The sequence below is a fragment of the Acyrthosiphon pisum genome, chromosome A1 (assembly GCF_005508785.2).
Source record: "Acyrthosiphon pisum isolate AL4f chromosome A1, pea_aphid_22Mar2018_4r6ur, whole genome shotgun sequence".
NCBI lineage: Eukaryota > Metazoa > Arthropoda > Insecta > Hemiptera > Aphididae > Acyrthosiphon > Acyrthosiphon pisum.
In genome coordinates this window covers 83,148,466-83,170,311 of record NC_042494.1, presented here as the reverse complement: position 1 = coordinate 83,170,311, position 21,846 = coordinate 83,148,466, and the positions used below count along the sequence as shown (strand labels likewise).

The 21,846-nt window shown below is 31.9% G+C and overlaps 2 protein-coding genes across 7 annotated transcripts in view; one reads left to right on the top strand and one right to left on the bottom strand.

Annotated features, from left to right (window-relative positions):
• LOC100164811 overlaps positions 1-6,540 on the top strand; it is a 16,981-nt gene extending 10,441 nt beyond the window's left edge. The window contains exons 12-21 of the mRNA XM_001949329.5: positions 2,443-2,577; positions 2,706-2,843; positions 2,934-3,084; positions 3,202-3,387; positions 3,527-3,714; positions 4,857-5,019; positions 5,328-5,482; positions 5,592-5,757; positions 5,821-5,953; positions 6,081-6,540. Of these exons, the coding sequence (XP_001949364.2) occupies positions 2,443-2,577; positions 2,706-2,843; positions 2,934-3,084; positions 3,202-3,387; positions 3,527-3,714; positions 4,857-5,019; positions 5,328-5,482; positions 5,592-5,757; positions 5,821-5,953; positions 6,081-6,234 (1,569 nt within the window). The 3' untranslated portion in view covers positions 6,235-6,540. The remainder of the gene's footprint in view (positions 1-2,442; positions 2,578-2,705; positions 2,844-2,933; positions 3,085-3,201; positions 3,388-3,526; positions 3,715-4,856; positions 5,020-5,327; positions 5,483-5,591; positions 5,758-5,820; positions 5,954-6,080) is intronic.
• Positions 6,541-6,942: 402 nt separating this feature from the next.
• The window catches only part of LOC100160350 (transcriptional enhancer factor TEF-1), an 85,737-nt gene continuing 70,833 nt past the window's right edge, over positions 6,943-21,846 (bottom strand). For 4 of the 6 annotated variants that reach the window (XM_008185637.3, XM_003245018.4, XM_008185636.3 and 1 more), the window contains 8 exons: positions 10,237-10,367; positions 9,834-9,992; positions 9,652-9,689; positions 9,376-9,562; positions 9,244-9,306; positions 9,003-9,169; positions 8,699-8,933; positions 7,868-8,605 (listed from right to left, as the gene is read on the bottom strand). In XM_008185637.3, coding sequence (XP_008183859.1) covers positions 8,492-8,605; positions 8,699-8,933; positions 9,003-9,169; positions 9,244-9,306; positions 9,376-9,562; positions 9,652-9,689; positions 9,834-9,992; positions 10,237-10,367 — 1,094 coding nt within the window. In that variant the 3' untranslated portion in view covers positions 7,868-8,491. Of the gene's footprint in view, positions 8,606-8,698; positions 8,934-9,002; positions 9,170-9,243; positions 9,307-9,375; positions 9,563-9,651; positions 9,690-9,833; positions 9,993-10,236; positions 10,368-21,846 lie in introns of all 6 variants that reach the window. The other 2 variants (XM_008185634.3, XM_003245016.4) reach the window with 2 other exon arrangements.

Below are 21,846 nucleotides of genomic sequence, written 5' to 3'. Positions count from 1 at the left end.
CATTACCTAAAAAAAAAAAATAAATAAATAAATAATAATATAAAAGTCAATAGGAAGTGTCACTACTGGGTGGCTCTCCAACAACTCATTCACGTCTTTGTAAATTAGCCCATATCGTTATTGTGTCTCTGAGTACAGATGAGTATATTTCTTATAAAAATAAAAAAATAAAAATAAAAAGATGACTAGATGAGTGCATTTTTGAATTTTTCGGGTTTAACCCGTACCGCACAAGTCAGTAATCATAGATTATAGATAAGACTATAATCATAAGAGCATTATTACAATGTTATATTTTATATTATTGAATACAGAACCATAAATAATAATTAATATATTAGAATTTTATTATAACTATTTTTATTTTCGGCATTCGGCGTTTTTTGTGTTTCTTTAAAGTATTGAATTTTATATGTAAAAAAACAGTATTTTAGATTCTATGTATCATTGAATTCAGATTTAACACTTCCATCAAAATGACTTACACAACGACAATGTCCACTTGACACTTACACTATACAGCGGAGCGTAAGATATTCTAGATCCATGCTTGCCATCAACTTTTTAAAAAAATGTTTAGCAGATCAAAATTATTATTTGTAATCACTTATCCCCTTGCTGTATGAAATCCTTTCTCTCAGTGGTCGAATGTCTAATCAGTACAAACTACTAATTGGCAATTTTCAATAAAACGTTTATCTGTTTAGAGTTTTGTTACTAAAATACATGAGATACATTGAATAAACCTGCCTTCTGAAATTACAAGAAAATAGTGGTAGGCATTACAAAAAATGACCAAGTACTCAAGCGAATATCTAAATAAATACTATATTATTTTATTACCTATATAAGATAATCGTAATGGATGATAATTGATATTACCTATCTAGGATGACCGTGATCACGACTAAATAATTTACACTCCGGCCTACGAGAGAACATTACCGTTTCGCGCATCTAAGCAATTCATTAACAATTTTAAATATGTAACTTTCAAAATTAAAATGTCATTTTTTAATTTTTGTCTTGTGGTTTTTTATGATGCTAAATTGTTAATACTATTAAAATGTTATAACATACAAAACAACAAATAACTATATTTTAGTAGTTGTTAAACAATCAATTTAAGGAAAATGAAATTCATTAGGTAAAACTGTACATGATGTGTTTATAAAATAGTGAGAGCCCAATGATATTTTCAAAACGTGGCGGCTCTGCGCGCATGTATTGACGGCAGTGACCGGTCCGAGGCATAATAAATTTCCCCCCCTTTGAGCCGCGACGATGTTGGTTGTATATTATGTAATATGTATACATATTTATACCGTCGAATGCATAGAAAATATGTACGAGTGTTGCCGAACATTAACGAACCTTTGTCGTTGAGGGGGGGGGGGGGCGTACGGGATCGTAAGCATTTTGGTCGGACACGGTAATCGGCTAATGTTCAGTGTTCTCACGTGGGCTGGAGTTGGTCATGAGTCCTTCATGGCCATTGACCGTGAATCGTGATTTTAAACACCTATAAAAAATTCCATTACCTACCCATGCCATCCCCCCTCAGCACCACTGATTAAGGTATAGTGTACGGATTAGATGTTTTACGCGTTATCCACAATGTATATTTTGTGATATTGTTGGTCCGCGCCCGCGTCGGATGTCCATCTGTCTACCTCTATAATAAACTTGACCGAAACCGTTCTACTTACTACTTCAAACAAGAAATCATTTTTGACAATTATTTAATTTCATCATGTCAAAAGTATGGCGGACGTTCATCAAATGGCGTTTTATCGCCACTATCATGTTCAACAAGTTTAAGGGATATCTGTCCAACACTGTCGTAAGATATCTGAAGGTATGGTCTTGTATAGGTAATAGGCAGTGGCGCGAATAGATGGGGGTCTTGGGAGGGAGGCTTAGCCCCCTCAAAAAATAATAATATATTATAATTAAAAAAAAAATATTTGGGGCTTGAGCCCCCCCCCCCTAAATATTTTTCTTATTTGCGCCACTGGTTGTAGGTAGATAATCCTCTGAAAACCGCAACAAACGATTAGCTCATTGTGATGATGACTCTACAGCGACCATACTCGACCTTTTTCTTGCTAAAGATGGAGGGACGACTCTCAAATGATAATATAATTTTTATAATTTAACATTTCATAAGGCAAAATAATTACATACATTTTTTTTAGCTGGTATGATTTTTGATATTGGTTTTGAGCTGTTTTGGACCTCAATTGATTATGGTTGCTGTTAGAGTGCTTACTGCCTGGCGCTCGACAATTCAATAATCAACAGAATTTTCAATTTAAATGAGCTAGCTATCTTATACACATAGTATTTTAAAAGACATTTTACTGTTATAAGTAAATGTTTGTAATTAGGTATAAACTAGAGTCTAAAAGTGCAATAGGTATAAAAAATAATATTTTCTAGCCACGAACGACTGTTATTATTGAACAAGGTACTTTACAAGGAATTCACTACAAGACACAAGCGTCAAATAAGCCTTATGTCAGTTTTCTAGGCATACCCTATGCTAAACCACCTGTTGGAAACTTGAGATTTAAGGTGGGACATTGTTTGATTTTTAAGTTTAACAGTAGGCATGTAATATAGAGATTAATATTTTATGCGGTTGAAAACATTATATTTAATTATTTACTAGTTTTAGACTGTTAATGGTATGCATTTTACAGCCTCCTGTCAAACATCCAGGATGGTCTGGCATACTAAAAGCATTTTCAGTGGGAAATATGTGCATGCAGTATTCTTTTATAAAGAAAAAAATCGCTGGAAATGAAGATTGTTTATATTTAAACATATTTGTACCTCAAGTATGTATAAGAAAAATAATGCTTTAAAAATTCCATTAAAATATACAGAATTTGATTTTTTTTTTTTTTTGTGATTTGCCGTCTTACAAGGAAGAATTAAAAGAAAAAAAGGCAGTTATGGTGTTTATACACGGTGGTGCGTTCAACAACGGATCTGCATCATCTGATTTTTACTCTCCTGAATATTTGATTGATGAAAATGTAATCATAGTCACAATCAACTATCGTTTGAATGCTCTTGGTGATTTTACAGACATTTAAAAATTAATAATTTTATTTTTTTGTAACTAATTACCTAAAAAATATTATGTGTAATTAATTTATAATAAAACAAATAACCTGTAGATATTGTGTTTAGGATTTCTCAACTTTGATATTGACGAATGTCCTGGCAATATGGGTTTAAAAGATCAACTATTTGCAATCAAATGGGTAAAAGCTAATATTACTGCATTTGGAGGTGATAATCAAAACATTACTATTTTTGGAGAGAGTGCAGGATCAGCATCTGTTCATTGTCACATGTTGTCACCACAATCCACAGGTTAAGTTTCAATATCATTAATTATAATAATAAATTGTTATGTGTATTGTTTGAAATTAGATGTACAATTTTTGTTTTAGAATCATAGAATATAATATAATATTAATACTAGGATATTTATATTTTATTTTGAAACTAGGACTATTTCAAAAGGCAATCATGCAAAGTGGATGTTTGTTTAATTCATGGGCATTCACTGAAAAACATAGAGAAGCAGCTTTCAAATTGGCCAAACATTTAGGTTGTGTAAAAGATGATCCTAAAGAAATTGTTCAATTTTTGCTCAGTGTTCCAGCCATTGACATCGTCAAATTGACTAAAATTGAGGTAGTCACGCATAGAGTAGATACAAATGTTTTTCAAAAATGATAACAATTTTAAATTTAAATGAATTTAAAATCTGTTGTTTATTTGTAAGAATGTAACTATTTATTTTTGCCTCTCCTCAACCAACCTTGGTACATAAATGTAACAAAAACATATTATTCATTAATATCAATATATACTATATACTTAATTATAACTTTAATCCATTAAGAAGATCATAAAATACTAACTTATTAATGAGACTATATTTAATTGAAAATAAAAAATATGATATTAGTAATAATTGCAATAAGCCATAAGTCATAACCACAAATTAAGATATACCTTAAATATATGTTAAGGATATATCTTAAGGTATATCTTAATTCGTGGTCATAACTTATTATTGAAAGATTAACCAAAACAAAAATTGTGTCATACAGTCAAAATTGATAATCTAAAAACATTTTTAACTCCTGGTATTAGACGCGGTTTTCCCCTGGTCCCTAGACCTTTATTATACTATATAGTTAAGGCGCCCGGTGCCAATGTGATTTTGACCTCAAAAACACGGTTTACAGGAATAATGATCCTGCCCTGTAGAGTTAACCAAATTTGATAATTTTTTTTTTTATTAATAGAGGAGAATATTCTACAGCCCGCATCGAACTCCTTTTTTCGATATTTTCATCTCAAACTTAATTATAAGTCTTTAAAAAAAAGACAATTTTTAGCTTTTTTTATAAATTATTTTATACTATTATTTAAAATAAAATACAAAATCAGAGATCGATGCGGGCTGTAGGAAGTCTTCTTCTTTCAGATAAAAAAATACTCATCAAAATCCGACAATTCTATAAAGCTTGAGAGTTATTCCCGTAAAGCAATTTTTTTCGATATAATACACCCTATCAACCACCCCTAAATAGTTATTGGGTAGTAGATTAGTGGAAAAGTCTTATAATTGAGGTAGCAACTAAAATATAAAATTTAATTTTTAAATTTTATTGAATTGTGGAAAATTTGAAAAACTGGCACTGGGACCCTTAATGCCCACATAAGATGTTCTTTTGAGCTGGTCTCCTGATTTATTTTTAAATATTCACTAATAGTATTGTATACAGTTTATTATAACAAACATTAAAACTGTTTTATTTTAAAAGGGCATAACTGATTTTCAAGATTATGAGTTTATTCCATCTGTTGAAAGTGAAGCGATCAGTGACAAATTTTTACCTGCTCATCCTGAAATTTTAGTCAAAACTGCATCAACAGTATCTGTAATAACTGGAATCAACAACATGGAAGGATTGATAGCTTTTGGAGGCAAATTATTTGTGTAACTTAATAATTTCATTTTATTTTTTTGAACTTGAATTAAACTAAATTGAAACTTCATACAAATGTACAATTTATTTTAAATTTTATAAGCGCCAAATGGTATGTTATAAGTATTTAATAAGAGGTACAGGTATCTATTACTATTTTGTATTCACTATTTAGAGATAATTGTTGTACATTAATTATAAATATATTTTGTCTATATATAGTACAGTTTAAACTATAAAATAATACTAGTGGCCGCATCCATATCAAAAATAAAACTTTCAATTGATTGACACATTAATTTTTAGAGCATAAAATGAGGAAAATTCTTAATGACACCGAAGAAATTAATGAATTATTTCAAAGGAACTATAGTAAAGAGATCATTAACAAAGTGAAGAACTTTTACTTCAACGAATGTAACATGGAATGCGGAACTACTAGATTGGAAAATATATGTCATGTAAGTGTACTAAAATCCCAAACAAATTATGAATCTATTTTTTTCTTTTTACCAAATATTTAAATATTATATGATTCTATGTTAAGAATTTGTATTTTGTTTTGATTAGCTCTACAGTGATTTATATTTTTCTAAAGATTTTCATCGCGGTTATGATTATATTCTCAAACGAAACATCTCACCTGTTTACAGTTATGAGTTTAAATTTGATGGAGAAATCAATATTTGCAAAACCATTCTGTTTTACCTAAGGCCAACTTTTAAACCGTTAAAAGGTAAAAATTCATATTTATCTTTATTCTACATAATACTGAATTGATGTGATGAAACATTTCTAGGTGCATGTCACGCTGACGAATTGAGTTATTTGTTTCATGGACGATTGTTTGGATTTGCACCCAAGGCCAATTCACCAGAGTTAAGAATGTGTAGAACAATGAGTAAATTGTGGACCAATTTTGCTAAAACTGGGTGTGTTTGAAATAATGGTTTATTAACCATTTAATTATGAATTATGATCAAAACATTGACTTACATAATTTTTTACTGCATTTTAATTTTTCATCGAGTCCAGAGTTAATTGTTTTTTGAATTTTAGAAATCCGAATTCACAAGATTTATGTTTTGAATGGAAAAATACTAGTGCAGAAGAACCGAAATATTTGTCTTTGGATGGAGACAATACACGCATGGTTGATGGATTATTGAACGGACCCAGGGTGTGTTTTTGGGAAAACATCAGAAACAGCTAAATTGCAATATAAATGATGATTCTTTTTTTTTCAATTATTTTTTATGGAAATTTGTAAAAGATTGTCTATACATTCACTTAATGTTAATTGATCATTCAGCAATATATTGAAATATGTATTTTATGAAATAGACAATTAGCCAGCTTTATCTTAATCTAACTGTCTAAGCAAAAATCCATTAGCATAGTTGGTATTAATTTTAGTCATTAGAAAAGATTTACTTTAAAATATTATTTCATCCAAAACAACGTATAGTGCATACAATTTGTGTTTTTCTCATACTTAAAAAACTTATAATAAAAAGCCAGATAATTAACAGTGTTGTTACTTGTTATTCTACATCTAATCAATTTTTTATTCACATCTAATATAGAGAATTTTCTCTTTTGGTTTGAAGTTTCCATATTGACGACGGGCGACGGCTAATAAGATTAAGAAAAGTATTCTCTTATATTATGACGGTTAATTTCAGAACATGGTACTTGATGATATTATGGCTCAATAGGTAATTGGTATGCTTGATGAGTGATGCTCAACCTTTTGTAAGTGACAGCTCTTATGTAAATAGTGTTAGTAACCCCCAAGTCGAAAATTGATGTATCAGGTGTCTTATTTTTTTTTTTAAACTGCAATAAGTTGTGTAATAAATGATAATCATGAATTCCGTGCTCTGTGGAATGATACAGACAAATAAATTTTTTATCAAAAAAATAAATAATTTTTTTTATTCATTTCAAAAAAAAAAGTGTACAAAGGCGATTTCAGGAAGCGTTTGTACACTTGCACACATTTTGGACTAATGGACACAAAAAAAAAATTATTAGTTTTAAATTTTTTTTTTTCATAAAGAAAAAGAAATTATAATTAAAAAAAAATAGAGTTCAACTTAAATGTTAAAATATGTATAAATAAAATATAAAATATACAAAATAATTATTAAACTTTTATAACATTGCACATTAACATAAAATAATATGCTTACATACATCATCAAAAAATACTGATAATAGCTGCCAACAGTTAACCAGTATAATAATTTCACAATACACATTACATATATAATATATTTATCATCGATTTCACGTAATTATCATACACTTTCCTTAAGTAGAATTTCATTTCGGTTTTTCAACTCACTGGACTTAATGAATCGTGTTTTCTTTTTTTTGGAACACGGTTCAATGTTTATAGTTTTTGGTAACATTTCATTAATAATTATTGTTATTTTTTTTTTTTTTAATAACCATATGGATGAAAAAACATTTAGTTCACTTTACAATGTCCAAGAGTATGTTTTACAATAATAGTATATAATATATGCGAAAAATAAAGTATAAAATCAAAAAAATAATAAAAATATCTTGAATATTTTTTTTCAAATAAAATTTCAATAAAATATAAATAAAACGTGTAATATTATATATATTATTATTGTTTCTTAATTTTCAAACACTGTTTGAGGAAAAACCCAGAGATCAAATGAAATCATTTCTAAGTATAATTTTACAATGTAAAAACTAATAAATCTTGGAAACAAAAGAATAATAATAATATAAAACATATTATTCCCTATGTATTTAAATGTTAAAAATGTTCATTTTTTTGTAAAGTTTGTTTGTTTTGTTTATTTTTAAAAATAATATAATATATTTCTATTTATATACAAATTAATCTACAAAATTACATCGTTTTTACAACATCCAATAAGAATTGCAATAGGATTCAGTCGACCTAACTTTTAAGTACAAAAAACGTAATAATTTCAAATTTATTTTAAACCCTTAAAACCTCGGTCATAATTTCATACTCAATGATAACAGTCACCGGTTGTAGGCAGCAAGTCATAAGATGATATTTGCATATCAATAAATTACTCGGTGTTTCCATTTTACAATAATACAACACAATTCCTAATAATAAATTAGTGAAAAAAAAAAAATGGTAAAAATCAAAGGGATAAAAAAAAGTACACAATAATCTCAGAATAATGTCAGATAGACTGACCCCCTTGGTTATACAAGTCATTAAGAACAATAATAATAATAATAATAATAATAATAATAATAATCTGATTAGGTAAACATTACCTTCATAAAGAGAATATTTTGGTATTGGGTAGTTACAAACAAAATAAAATTATCGATTGGGAAACATTTATCATTTGGAAGGTCTCTCAAATAAATAAAGGTACGACTGAAACCAAACAGCACCAATCGACTTCTTTTGATAGTTCATTGTAAATGTATAAAACATACTCTTAGTCTTTGACCAGTCTGTACATGTGGTGTTGTGCGCCATGTTCTGACGTGGATACTTCGAAGACGTATGCGGTACAAAGTAAAGTCTCTTGGGTCTCTCGGTTGGTAACCACCTGAAGGATGGGAGGACAAACCAAATTATCAAATACTGATCAAGATAAAGTTGTCAAGTATTACTATGTAATCAAATATTAACACAATAGTACCTGTAATATAGTGAAATTTTCCAGCACAGAGTTCATCATATATTTCTCGGGCAAATGTTTGAGCTTGTGTATGAAATTGATCATGTATTCACACATAGGTGACCTGTGTATGCGGTAGATGAACCGACCGTTTTCGAATCGGGCATATTCTGTCTCCACTTTCTCGACCACTTGTTTGCCAAACGAGCAAACTTTAGTTGAACACGTTATACTCATGTTTTCAGAGCTCTCATATCTTGAAAGAGAAAAAAAGCCGTTGAACATCAAATAATTCTTAAGTATTTTTAGTTGTGTAGACACTTACTGGCTAGTGACGCCATAGAAAGCACCAGCTTCATCATGAATGTTCGAATTGAGATCTGCCCAGAACTTAACGAGGAAGAATGCGTTTTGAGGACCTTTGTCGTATAATTCTTTAAGGCCTCCTTTCTTCTCTGGGAACTTATCATAAATCTGTCGCACGTCTACAGACTTAAAAAAAAAATTAATTATATGTAATATTATGTATTGTTAAAAGAACATAATATAATATCAAGCACACTCACTTCCAACAAAGGATCTGAATAGCTCACTGGTCCTCCAATATGTACAAAAAGATGTTTTTGATACTATTGAAAAAAAAATTTAATTTTAACCATTGTATAAATACGCTATGTTTAGTTTGATAAGGTACTCACTATTTCTGGTTCTCGTTGGTGTTCCATAAATGCAGAGAACTCAACTAAACGCAGCTTGTGTGTTGCAATTGCTCTGCCATCCCACGGTGGGACACTGGGTGGTTGGATTTCAGACGATACAGCAGTTGATGGGGGTTTAAGGCCTGTCGATCCACCGCTTGGATACCCTTGCGCGAATGGCTTAACACTGTAAAGTAATAGCAAATATATTAGGTATACTGGTTTTCTGAATAAATTAAACTAGACTACTATAATACTATACTAGAGTATACTTACTCTTGGGATGTGCCCGGCTGTAATCCTGGTTGCCAAAACTGTAAAAAATTACAAAATAAATGTTAGTTAACGTTGTTGGTAAATCACAAGTACATCAACACAAGCTACGGATGGCAAAATAAGCTACGAGAGAAGCAAACGTATACAAGAGGTAGCGTGCGTTGGGAGCATTGTGTACTCACCGGCGGGGGCGGTGCGCCAGGTGGATAAGACGCCAAGCTGGCCAATCCTTTGGAGTGTATAGCTGCGACAGTTGCTGATGCCGACACAATTTGCGCACTGGACATTGCCGACATGGTCTGTAACGCCTTCTCCTTGGCCGCATGCTCCGTGGGTACAACCTATAGCCCCACAACACACGTTACACTCTACCTCTAACAAACTTAAATACATGACTAATCGACTAATGAGAAAAATTACAAAAAAAAACCACCATGGGTTCATCTACACAAAATGTATCAACAACGACGGCGATGATGATTTTAATATTAATGAAAGAATATTATTCTCGGCGAACGACAAAATGAAATGTGTAAAACTGAAGTGGAGATGCATCGGACACCGCAGAAAGGTTTTGGTACTCACCACTTTGAGTTTGGCTTGGATTTCACGCAGCTTGCGGCGCGCCAACACTTGGATGTGAGAACTGACTTGTTTCCGCGTCCGTGTCTTGCCGGTGCGCAGTTTTATGTACCTGGCGATCAATTCGTTGCGTCCTGTAACACGAATACAACGCACGATGCCGTTAGTTGATAGCCAATAACAAGTGTCATGACAAACACAATCGAGATAATCAGTTCGGTAGGACGCGCCACGCGAATTGAATACTGTTCGAAAGTCGAAACTTTGAAACGTAAAAACGTACAACACACGGGGTGGCAGCGGAGGTGGCCGTTTCTACTGATAACAGCAGCTAGTGCTGATAAGAGGCGTTTCGAGAATCCCGCCCATTGGAGCGTTGCAACCGACCGAGATTTAAAATTCCACCCCTAGACCACACTTCGACTTCGCCCAACTAGTATTAACTGTGGTGATTTTGAATTGTTATAATTAATCATTGATCATGAATGTATAATATACAAATTAAATATTTATTCATCACATCGAATAACCGATAAGAGGAATTACCTATGTACTACAACTAGGTAGGTACATGAATTAAAACAACAATCAGTAATAACACTGAGTGTCCGAGTGCGCTACACCCACATGCGTTTTCTCTGTCTTACAAACGCATAACATAACAAATTGTAAGCTGAGCAGATCACGTTTAGCTCGGTTAGTATAAAAATTACAGAGAATTGATCTTTTATACAATAGGGACAATTTGGTAGTAAAATATTAATTAGTGAACGTCATAGGGTTTTTTTTATATTTTTATTTTAAAGAAAGTTATGAGTATTTTAAAATTGTAAATTATTTGTACATTTTAAAATACTCATAACCTGTTTTAAAATTAAAATATAAAAAAAAACCTATGGGGTTCGCCAGATAATATTCTTACTTCTATACATTTTATAAGAGGTCAATTCACTCTAATTTTTAAACTGGCAGATCTGCTCAGCTTACAATTTGCTATGTTATGCGTTAGTAAGACACACATGCGGTGTAGCGCCCTCTTAAATAATACTAGTATTATTTAGTAATGTTTAGTGTTTTATTATCAATAATTTTCCGGACTAGCGCCTACGCTGACGAAGCTATTTATTTCTTATACACATTATTCCCAACAACTATAAAAAAAATGAGAATTGAAAACAGACCTGTATTAACCGTTTGGTTCTTATTAATTTGTTTTCTAAGACTAAATAAGACCCCGTCATTATTATATCGATTAAATCACGAAATACTATCTGTGGCATATTATATAGATGCCCTATTAACGAAATCTAATATTTTACTCCATGTATTCTTTTTATTTTATTTATATCTAATCAAATAAATAATAGAGTTAATATAATACAACTAATATAAAATTCAAAATTGTAGTTCTGCTGAAAAGTTAAAAATATACACAGTTACATCTATTATGACAAGTATATTCAATATGTATATATATAATTCGGGTACGACTATTAACATAAACATGTAATACAAGTATGTAATTATATGGTTAAGAGGGTAGGCGGAAAAAAAGCCCAAAAAATGTTTTTTCCGCGATTCGATTAAGAGTTCCTATCTATTCTTCGAAATAATTTCCGGTGAAACTATTTTGCTCGAATACATGCCTTATAGGTTCCTTTCAACAAAATATGCCCATTAAATATTTTAGGTATATACCATATAGGTAGTAATGTGAGCGACGGCATTAGTGCATTAATGGTGAGTTTGCGATTGTCGGGAGGAACAAAAAATAATATATTTTTGGCGTATGTACCTACTTGCAACACACAGGAAATAGGAAATAAAGATACGAGACAATAAACGAGTCTCCTACGGAAACAGTCCATATTGTATCGAGTACGGGTGGGCTAAAATTTCACAGTTATATAGGTTATTGTCGTGTTATTATTATTATTTTTTCATATCATTTCTCGCCACAGGTAAATTTTTTTGTCGTGGATCTCGTCCGGTTTCCGATTTTTATAATCCCTCGACGTCGTTGCCATTATAATACTCATTATTTATTATCTTAACACCTACCTATATTTTATGTTAAGTGTTAGCTGTATTATAACGGCACTACGGCAGTGCATTTTACGTGTTTTATTAGTATTATTATTATCTGGTACCCACGACATAATATGCGATGTTCAATACGTTATTTTATGTACTTCGAGTATTGTTTCGATAGTAAATATTATTAATTATTATCGTGCATTTATACGTTATCTTAGGTACTTCCTCTATATATTTATCGATTCAAAAAGCAGCCAAACATCTATATCCCACTGAAATAAGATTTTCGAGATTTCATATTATTAAAAAAAATTGCATACAACGAATTGTTCAATATACCATCAAACTATATGTTTGATAAAGTCTCGTCATCTATATTAGAATACCGATACAATGGGGTGGATGTTAAGTTGGCATTACACGTGTGATGTTTATGTAACACAATCTTACAAAAACCATACAACAATATGAGCGCATTGACTTGTTCTACATTGTCTTACACTTGTCGAGGATTTCTAGAACTCATTTTTTGTATATTCAAGTTCTAATTTTGTAATGCCAAGTTCAAGGCTAGGATTACAATTGCACTAGAGCTTGGAACCTTGTACAAACTTTCCAACGAGTCTATGTGCGCGTTGTTGCGGCTTGTTTTTGTAAGATTGTGCTCACTCGCATGTAATATATTGTAATGCCAATTTTACGCAGGCACCTGAAAAATGATAAATAGTTCCCATGTGCTGTACCGTATAATCGTTTTTCGAATCCAATAATCGAATTTTGAAAGGCGCGTTTTAAAACGATATCATGTTTTCAAAATTAAAAATGTCGTGGGTTCTAGTTATGTCAGCTGTTCTGGCACAAAGCGACTCATTTATAATAATGATATAACTTATAAGACGTATAACTTAGTATTTCGTAGCGTTCAAATTGTAATGTTTACACTCAAACGACAGACACAAATACACAATATAGGTGCCCACGGCCAAACATGCAGGTACCCATACCGTATATATGACATTGTTGTATTATTAATTATTATAATATCGTAATTTTGACATTTTCTCCAAGAGTTTTAGAACATTTCCCACCAAATGTTGAAAATGTTATCATTATTATAATATTATAATAGTAGCATTAGCGAATATATAACGGCCAATGTGAAAAAGTAAGTAGAATTATAAATTTAAGAAAAAAATTTAAAAAATATAGGTGCCGATGTTATACGAATTTATGATTATTAGTTTATATACGTCATATCTTCAATTGAAAACTCCAAACTTTATTTTTAATTTTTTTGCATTAAAACGTTCGCATGTTTTTTTTAATATTAATTAATATTTTTATGTACTAAAATGTCCAAATATAATATTAGTTTTTAAGACCGATGAGACCGAACGCTGCGGGCCACGTCATGTTCGTCGTCTGGAAACAACGTAGTAATCGGTTGCCTAAATAATATTTGAAATTTTGAACACAACGATTTCACGACAACTAAGAGCACGATCAATGATATAAATTTCGAACGACGATGATTAATTACCTATATTTTAATCGCTCTAATCGAGCAGGTGTTTACTGGTGCATGCCGGAGGTAGGTGATAACTGCGTACCGTCTCCGTACCTATATATATATAAATAATCGCCGCCACGGTATTCGAATGACAATAATACAGTATCGTTGTTATATAATATGTAGATGTTATTATTATAATAATAATTAAATCACACGATTTATTAATTATTATGCCAAGGTGTCACAACGTGAAATCGTAATCATAATAATAATAATAATATTGTAAATATATTATATACGCGAGTAATGTAACATTATGTACAAAGTATTAAATTATATTATATTATGGGTTTGACCTCCATACCGAGTAAATCAACTGAAGAACGTTTCCAAATCACGATTTCCTAGCAGTTTTCCTAGCATTATATTAGGTACCATTTATTTACCTATATTTTAAATAATAATTTCGTGATCATGCGTCAGTTTAGAAATATTATATACGAGTGCTGAATGGCCGAAATCGTTTGCAGATGGAAATGGATCATTAATAAAATAATATATTATACTAATTAGTAATTATCGGCGATCGAACCCCTTTAAGGCAAATGTCTGAAAACCATAATAATATATTCAATTGTCACCTGTGTGGTTTTTAATCGCATTTTTTTCACTACCTAATGCGTGAAATCGGGTGGCGTGTGAAAAAACCCAATACACGTTAACGAACATTTAATGTCTCGCCTAATTAATACTAAGAAATGAAAATTAATAATGGGAATGCACAAAATATATTGGATTAGCCGGTACCTAAGAAAGATGGCTTCACATCGGTAACAAATTATTGGCGACACGCACGTTACCATTCGTCACCAGCTACCACTAAGTCAGAGTCAAAAATATATAATATTTAAAATTGGAATCAAACGACTGAAGGGCGTCTTCAGGTCAATTCCGTGGGGGATGCAGGGAGGGGCGAACAATTTTCAGTCATGAATACTGCTTTTAACAACTAACGAAATTTATCAAATGTATTTATTTATTAGCGAATTTCACGACTTATAAAGAGGGCGATTGCCCTCCTCCCTCAGCTACTCCTATGACCGACGTCATATACAAAAGTATTAAAGGAATGAATAGGAAAATATCAGAAGTTGAGGCGAATAATCATTTATTACAGCATACTGAATACCGTGGTATAGTTGATTGATAATTATTAAATTATTTGCCTCAGTAGTTAGTTCAGATCTTGTCATCGATCAAGTTGACGAATGTTCCCTGAAGACACTATTTCACTATAGCAGTGTTCAGCATAATCCACCGCGTGGATAACACGTTACTATATTTTAATACTTAATAGTCGAACATATTCAATTAATACCTCACAGTGTGGTTATAGGTTATTGTAGTTATTGATGAGTAAGGACTGATGAGTATTATAGTCTCCAGATGACTAAGGGTCAGGTTAAATTTAACGGACTCCTAACCAGCAATTCCTAACTAGAATTCGGCCAGTCATAAAATCTGTTATCGGAGTGAAAACCGATGATTGTAATATACTGGTCCTAAAAGCCGGGTTCAGAACTATACGTCATCAGTCGTAAAAATTAAGTTCGGCCCAATTCTAAAAGGCATATGGTTAGTGAACAATAGCACGATTACAACAGACCTTCTGAATACGATAAAAGAGTTACAACACGACAGACAACGTGGCCGTGATCCCGACTTAACTAGTATAGAGAAATCACTAAATATAAACGATTAAATTATATTTTTGAGAAACAAAAAAATTCTGAACTGCACAGACTACACATTGCATATGGTGATAGTAGATACCTATTGCAGGATATTTGTTATACCACGCCTATGGTTATTACCAAGTAGGAGGTACCGGCCGATATTGTAAAATTGTTGTCGGCGAATTCAGTAGGATTTGATTCGGTTCGCTGCTGCAGGTCTCGGCCTAACGCGTGTTATATATAGTAGGTACCAATAAAATAAATATATCTATTATTGAGGTGCTCTCAAATAGGAAACCGCAATAATAAAGTGTGGTCGCCGAGGTGCGAATCCAGGAGGTGGAGAGGGAGTGGTGGAGGTTGTAAAAGTTGAATTCAGATAAAATTTGTACAAAAAAAAATTTAGATACGCCACTCTGCGTCCATATATCTACTTTTAATCTGAAATAGTCTCCGTACATATTTTATACGCGTGTATTACGTACAGAAAATTAAATAGCCGCAAGTAAAAAAATCAAAAACTACAACAGTCAAAGGTACATTTTTTTTTATTTGTTATTACTGTTGGAGAAAAACGCCGCAAAACGATATTACAACAAACGCCGCCGCGCTCCGTCAAGAGGGTAAAAAATAATAATATCGCGTGGAGAATTTCTGCCGCAGAAACTCTTCTCCTCGGTATATATAATATATATCAGCACACTACACCGTTTTGGCAAGCTACGGTGAAAACAATATTGCGATAAACAAAAAAAAACTCACAGGCACGCAAACACACACACACACACACACACACACACACACGTACAAACAGCCGTAGAAAAATAAATAAAATCCATGTCCGAAAAAAACGATTATTTAGCTGCAGTCGAGAGGTGACCTACACACGGAATTTATATATATATAGAGGCAGGCATGCATTATTGATAGCCTTCTACACATATTATTACATTATATAGAGTCAGTTATACATTATATTCATCGACCGAAATAGTCAGCCGCAATAATTTATGTGATAGATTTGGCGACGAGGGGTCGATGAGAGAGAAGACGGGAGACATGCTGCTTATATATATAGGGGTTTCAGGAAGCAGCGCGCACACGTGAACATATTATTATACTTGTTCGTTTATCAATGCCGAGGGAAAATTTATGTCATGTCCTTACCCTGAGTCCTTTGCACGCAGACATCGTGAATATTTTATGATTTATATGTAGGTACTGATATTCTTTTATAGGAAACTCTAAAATCTACTGTAGCGGAAACGTCATCTAACGCAGCACGAGCAACTATTTTTTCACGGCTTATGACTGTACTATAATAATTAATAATATAATCTCATCTGTATACCAAAGAAGCGTTCATGGGTTATAAAACGTCCAAAAAATGTTTATAAATAATACGCGACAGACCACGGTTGAATAATATAACGTATATAAATTATAAACTCTCGAGTATGACTTTAAATCTTCCACAAGACGGGGAGCTTTATATATCACGCGCGAGGGGGATTGGCACAAAATTTACGGAATCGCAAAATCAACTAAAAGGGTTGAAAATATCGTACTATTATACATATATAAGGAAGTATAAGTTAAATAAAAAATATTGAAGTATTTCACTTTATAGTAATTTTACTTGATATACGAATTATTTAAAAAATGTAAAAAAACGAAATAAATTAACAGTATCTTGTATCTAGAGATAAACATTGATGTATCTCAGTATCTCGATACTTTTTTAAAGTATATCTATTAGTTATTAGTCCACTTATTACCCATCCCGGTCAAGACCACGAGTGAAAAGAAAACCATGTTTCAATTGCTTAAATTATAATGCGAATAGGATAATGAGTGATGACGGTATATCGAGTGCGGAAAGATGAAGTCGGCGCGTCGGAAAAAACGTTGTCCCATAGGAGACGCGCGTGGAACGTCTATTATCCAGGGACCAATCCATGTCATCGGTGACCGTTCACTAAAAAAATGTGCACATACGCGGTTATAACCCGCGATGACGTGGTAATAACCCAATTAACCACGTTAATTAACGTTTGGTTAAGCGAACGAAGCGGTTTTGTTTTGTTTATGTATTAATTACCTCGCAAGGTTTCAATATAATATCAAATATCAATCGCCAGGCTACGAAAAAAACCACGTATGATGTGTGTGCACAGGCGCAACACTCGAGACACCGTGGCCAATCGGCGATCGCACTTGATAGGAACGTTTGCATATTATTATACACATTCGGTTGTATATACCTTTTTATATATATTATATCGGCTGAGCGTTGGCGCGTTGTACATAATTGTAATTCGTCGGAAGGAAAAAAAACGCGCACAGAGAGAATATTATACGTGCACGTGGAGGGAGGGGTACTCGGGTAAAATATTAATTTACGAATTAGGTCAAAAATTCCATTCACGCAATACCTCTAGACATATTATACGCGATATTATAATACTGTTATCGCTTGGGAGCTTATACGATATTGTTATTTTACTGCCTTCGGGCGACAAAACGTTTCGTGCCATCGAAAGTATTTATAATAATATTAATATAATATATATAGGTACATCGTTTAATCTCGCGTGCGTGGGACACACACACAAACGACAAACGTCATATACGCGTATTTTGTCCAGTTACCCATCATGGGTACCTAGCTATATTATAATATATACCGTGCAGTCACGGTCGCCTCTTCTACACAATATCATAATATATAGAAAAGTTGACACACCGTGTAAGTACATGTAGCCGCACACGATATATTGTATGTACGCGCATTATATTGTGTAACGTCGTCGTCGACGGCAGTTTGGATGGAAAAAAAACGCGGTCGTGAGCGTGTGCGTATATATTATGCGAGGAGAGCGCTTCGATCTCGAGTGACCGCGTGGTACACGATCGTCATCGTCATCAACAGCATCGCCTTATACTATATAGTCGTAGACAGTGTTGGGAAATATCTAGATAAATTTATCTAGATAAGTTATCTAGATAAAAATTATTTATCTTTTATCTTATCTAGATAAATTTCTACTCAGTTATCTTTATCTTCATCTAGATAAATTTCTAGTTATCTATGAGTACTTATCTAGATAATTTATTTAAATGAACTAAAAAAAAATTTGAAAATTTAAAATATTTTTACATTTTTATTTTTTTTCTATTTTTCATCTATTACATAGAAAACACGTTTAGTAATATATTTTATAATACCATGATTTTAATATTTATTTAAAAAAACAATAATATATTATTTTATTTTTTAAATGTAAGCTTTTTTATTATTAAGGCAGAGAATGACCCGAGAAAAACATTTTTTTTTAATTATGTATTTTTTTTTACCTGTAGACTATGGTATGTATCCTGAATATTTTCAAAATTAAACATGAAATTATCTCATATTTATCTAGATAAAAATATACTAATTTTTATCTTTATCTAGATAAAATTTAGTATAATTATCTTTATCTGTATCTAGATAAATATTATTACAGTCATCTTTATCTTTATCTAGATAAATTATTAGTTATCTATTCCCAACACTGGTCGTAGACCGTATTTAATAATAATAATAGTCGTCGTCGTTCGGACGAGGTGAACGTTCTCTGCGCGCGCGCGTTTTCACTATACTCGCTCTGTACACACTATACACATAATATATAGGTACCTATATAATATTATACACACTGCAGGCTCTCCCCCGTCACTGCAGGCGATATATAATACATACGCGTTGTTACTATTACACACGACAATAATAACGATAATATTTTTCCCCTTCGACGGACCGCGACTAGCCGAGCCGCACCTGGTCCCTTTTTTTAACGCTTCATCTCGCAATCGTACCCATACCCGCCACCGCACTGCACCGCCGAAACGTATATAATAATGTACATTGTATAGTATGTATAGTGCTATGACGTATATGGTATATATGTTGTAAATACACTACATAAAACACCAAGTATATTATTACATATACACTGAGAGTGTGTGCGTGCATCGTTAGTCCCATAAATATATAAGTAAGTACCTATATTGTATAATATGTTTTACTGTGGTCCACCGTGTCTCTAGGTCTTCACCGGTTCGTCTCAATTGTGCCCGAAATCCATATTTCTTATATATATATATATATGTATATATGCCATATGCGACGGTTGAAAGCTTATATTTTAATGTAATTCAATTTCCGGGTTTAAAATGATTGCTGCAAAGTTTGGCACCAGAGTTGGAAAAAAACTCTATGATTAACAACGATTATTTAATTTTATATAATTTATAAAGTCATGATGATTACATTTATGATTAAAAATTAATCGAATATGTCAATAGTAAAGGATTAAAATGACGTAACATTAATGTTAAATTAAATAAAATTTTACTAGATAAAACCAGTTAGTAAAATTAATAATACTGAGTGATTAATTTTATTTAGGTTTATTTTATATTAGTAAAATAAAATATATAATATACCTATACAAATGCTTTTAATTACTATTATATTATATTATAGACATAATCCTTATACCCTTTGGTCAACGATTAATAATAGTACTTTTTTGCCAAACACTGTCTGGTGCTATTACTGCTATTCATTACAATATTTTAAATCGGAAGGCTACTCTCTCACACTCTGGTTTCCAGACGTTTTTCTTTATACTATAATATTATCTTTGGCTTTTATAATTCAGCCAAAATTGTTTAATACACATCAAAGGCTTATAGCGTGCGCACTAACTGTGCATAGTATAATATATAATAATATGTAATGTATAAAGAGAAAGACCGAGTAAGTGAGTGAGAGAGAATGAGAGAGAGAGAGACCTAGGAGATGGTGCCGGGACGAAACGCGTGCAACTATTTGAAACGTCGACTTTTATTTGCATTTTTAATTAAAAGATTTCAAACAATAGAATAAATACATTTATTTACGTACCGGCGCAGTATAATACTACGGTTTACACTCACATATACTATGGTGTATTTGGCGCACTCGTACGCGTTTTCGGGTTAACGGAAACCCTGTAATGTAATTACTTGTTATTAATATTAAACCCAGTGTCGATAATTTGTATACGGGGTTGGTTGATCGCGTAACCATAATTACATAATAAAATAATATGATAATTTAACGGATAAATATTTTTTTACGTGCGTTGCGCGTAGCTTATAATAATATACAGTACATGCGGAAAGGGAGTTTAAGGTTTTTTTTTCCGAGAGTACTTATAACATCAAAAACGCACTTGAACCGTATAAAAGAAATGAGAAAAAAATAAATTTGAAAGACACTTCATTAAAAGCGTTTCAATAAATTAAAAACTCGCGTACCGTGTTTACACGCCGGAAAATACGCATATAACAGCGGTGATGTCGGAACGGTAATGCAATCGCCGAAGGGTGTAATCTACGTAAATCTTCTCCGTCGGGGGTTGTTATTTTTGTTTTTATTCGATTAGTACACGGCACAGTTTGTATATTGGATCCACCGAAATATGGTTTATTAAAGTAATAGCACCGTATAATAATATATAACATAAAAATTAAAATACATTCCAGGTATTATTATTTTGTGAAATGTTAGTAGAATACAAAGAACTTTAAAATGAAAAACGAGAGGCGTATATATAATATATAGACTATAGAGGGTATATAATATTATAATTTATAATGTATATAATACGGTACATACCAAATCACGTTTATTTGGCTAAACCGGTAAAGGTGTATTTTGATCAACAAGAATAGTACTATAGTAGATAGAAAATATTATATATAAATATTAATATATTATAAGGTATCACAATAATAATATTTTTTGAAAAGAAAAATGTACTCATGACAAATGCGTCACAATTATTTATCACTTGAAAAAAAATGTTTTATATATTTTTAGCCCACGTATTGTATTTTGCCTTTATTTTTTCAGGTGTGCGTGATATTTATGCAGGCTTGTCAATAACAGAGAAGGTTTAAATAATTTAAAAGTCAGCAAGTGCAGTGCATAGGTAGTGAGAATTTGATAGAAGTATAATATCATGTCTTAAGTATTAGGTACCTTTATTACCCCGCTCTACTATCTATTAAATTATATATTACAGCACGATTGTAAAGGGTACACTGTCGGACTAGTTTTGAAATCTAATGTAAAAATAGTTTTGGAAACTTTTTGAAATTGCCTGGTCGGACAATTCAATTACGCAAAATAATCGATTGTTCTAATATAACAAAAGTAACACGACAACCATTAATGAGTTCATTAATGTAGTAAAGATACATGAAATCATACGGAATAATATAATATATTAT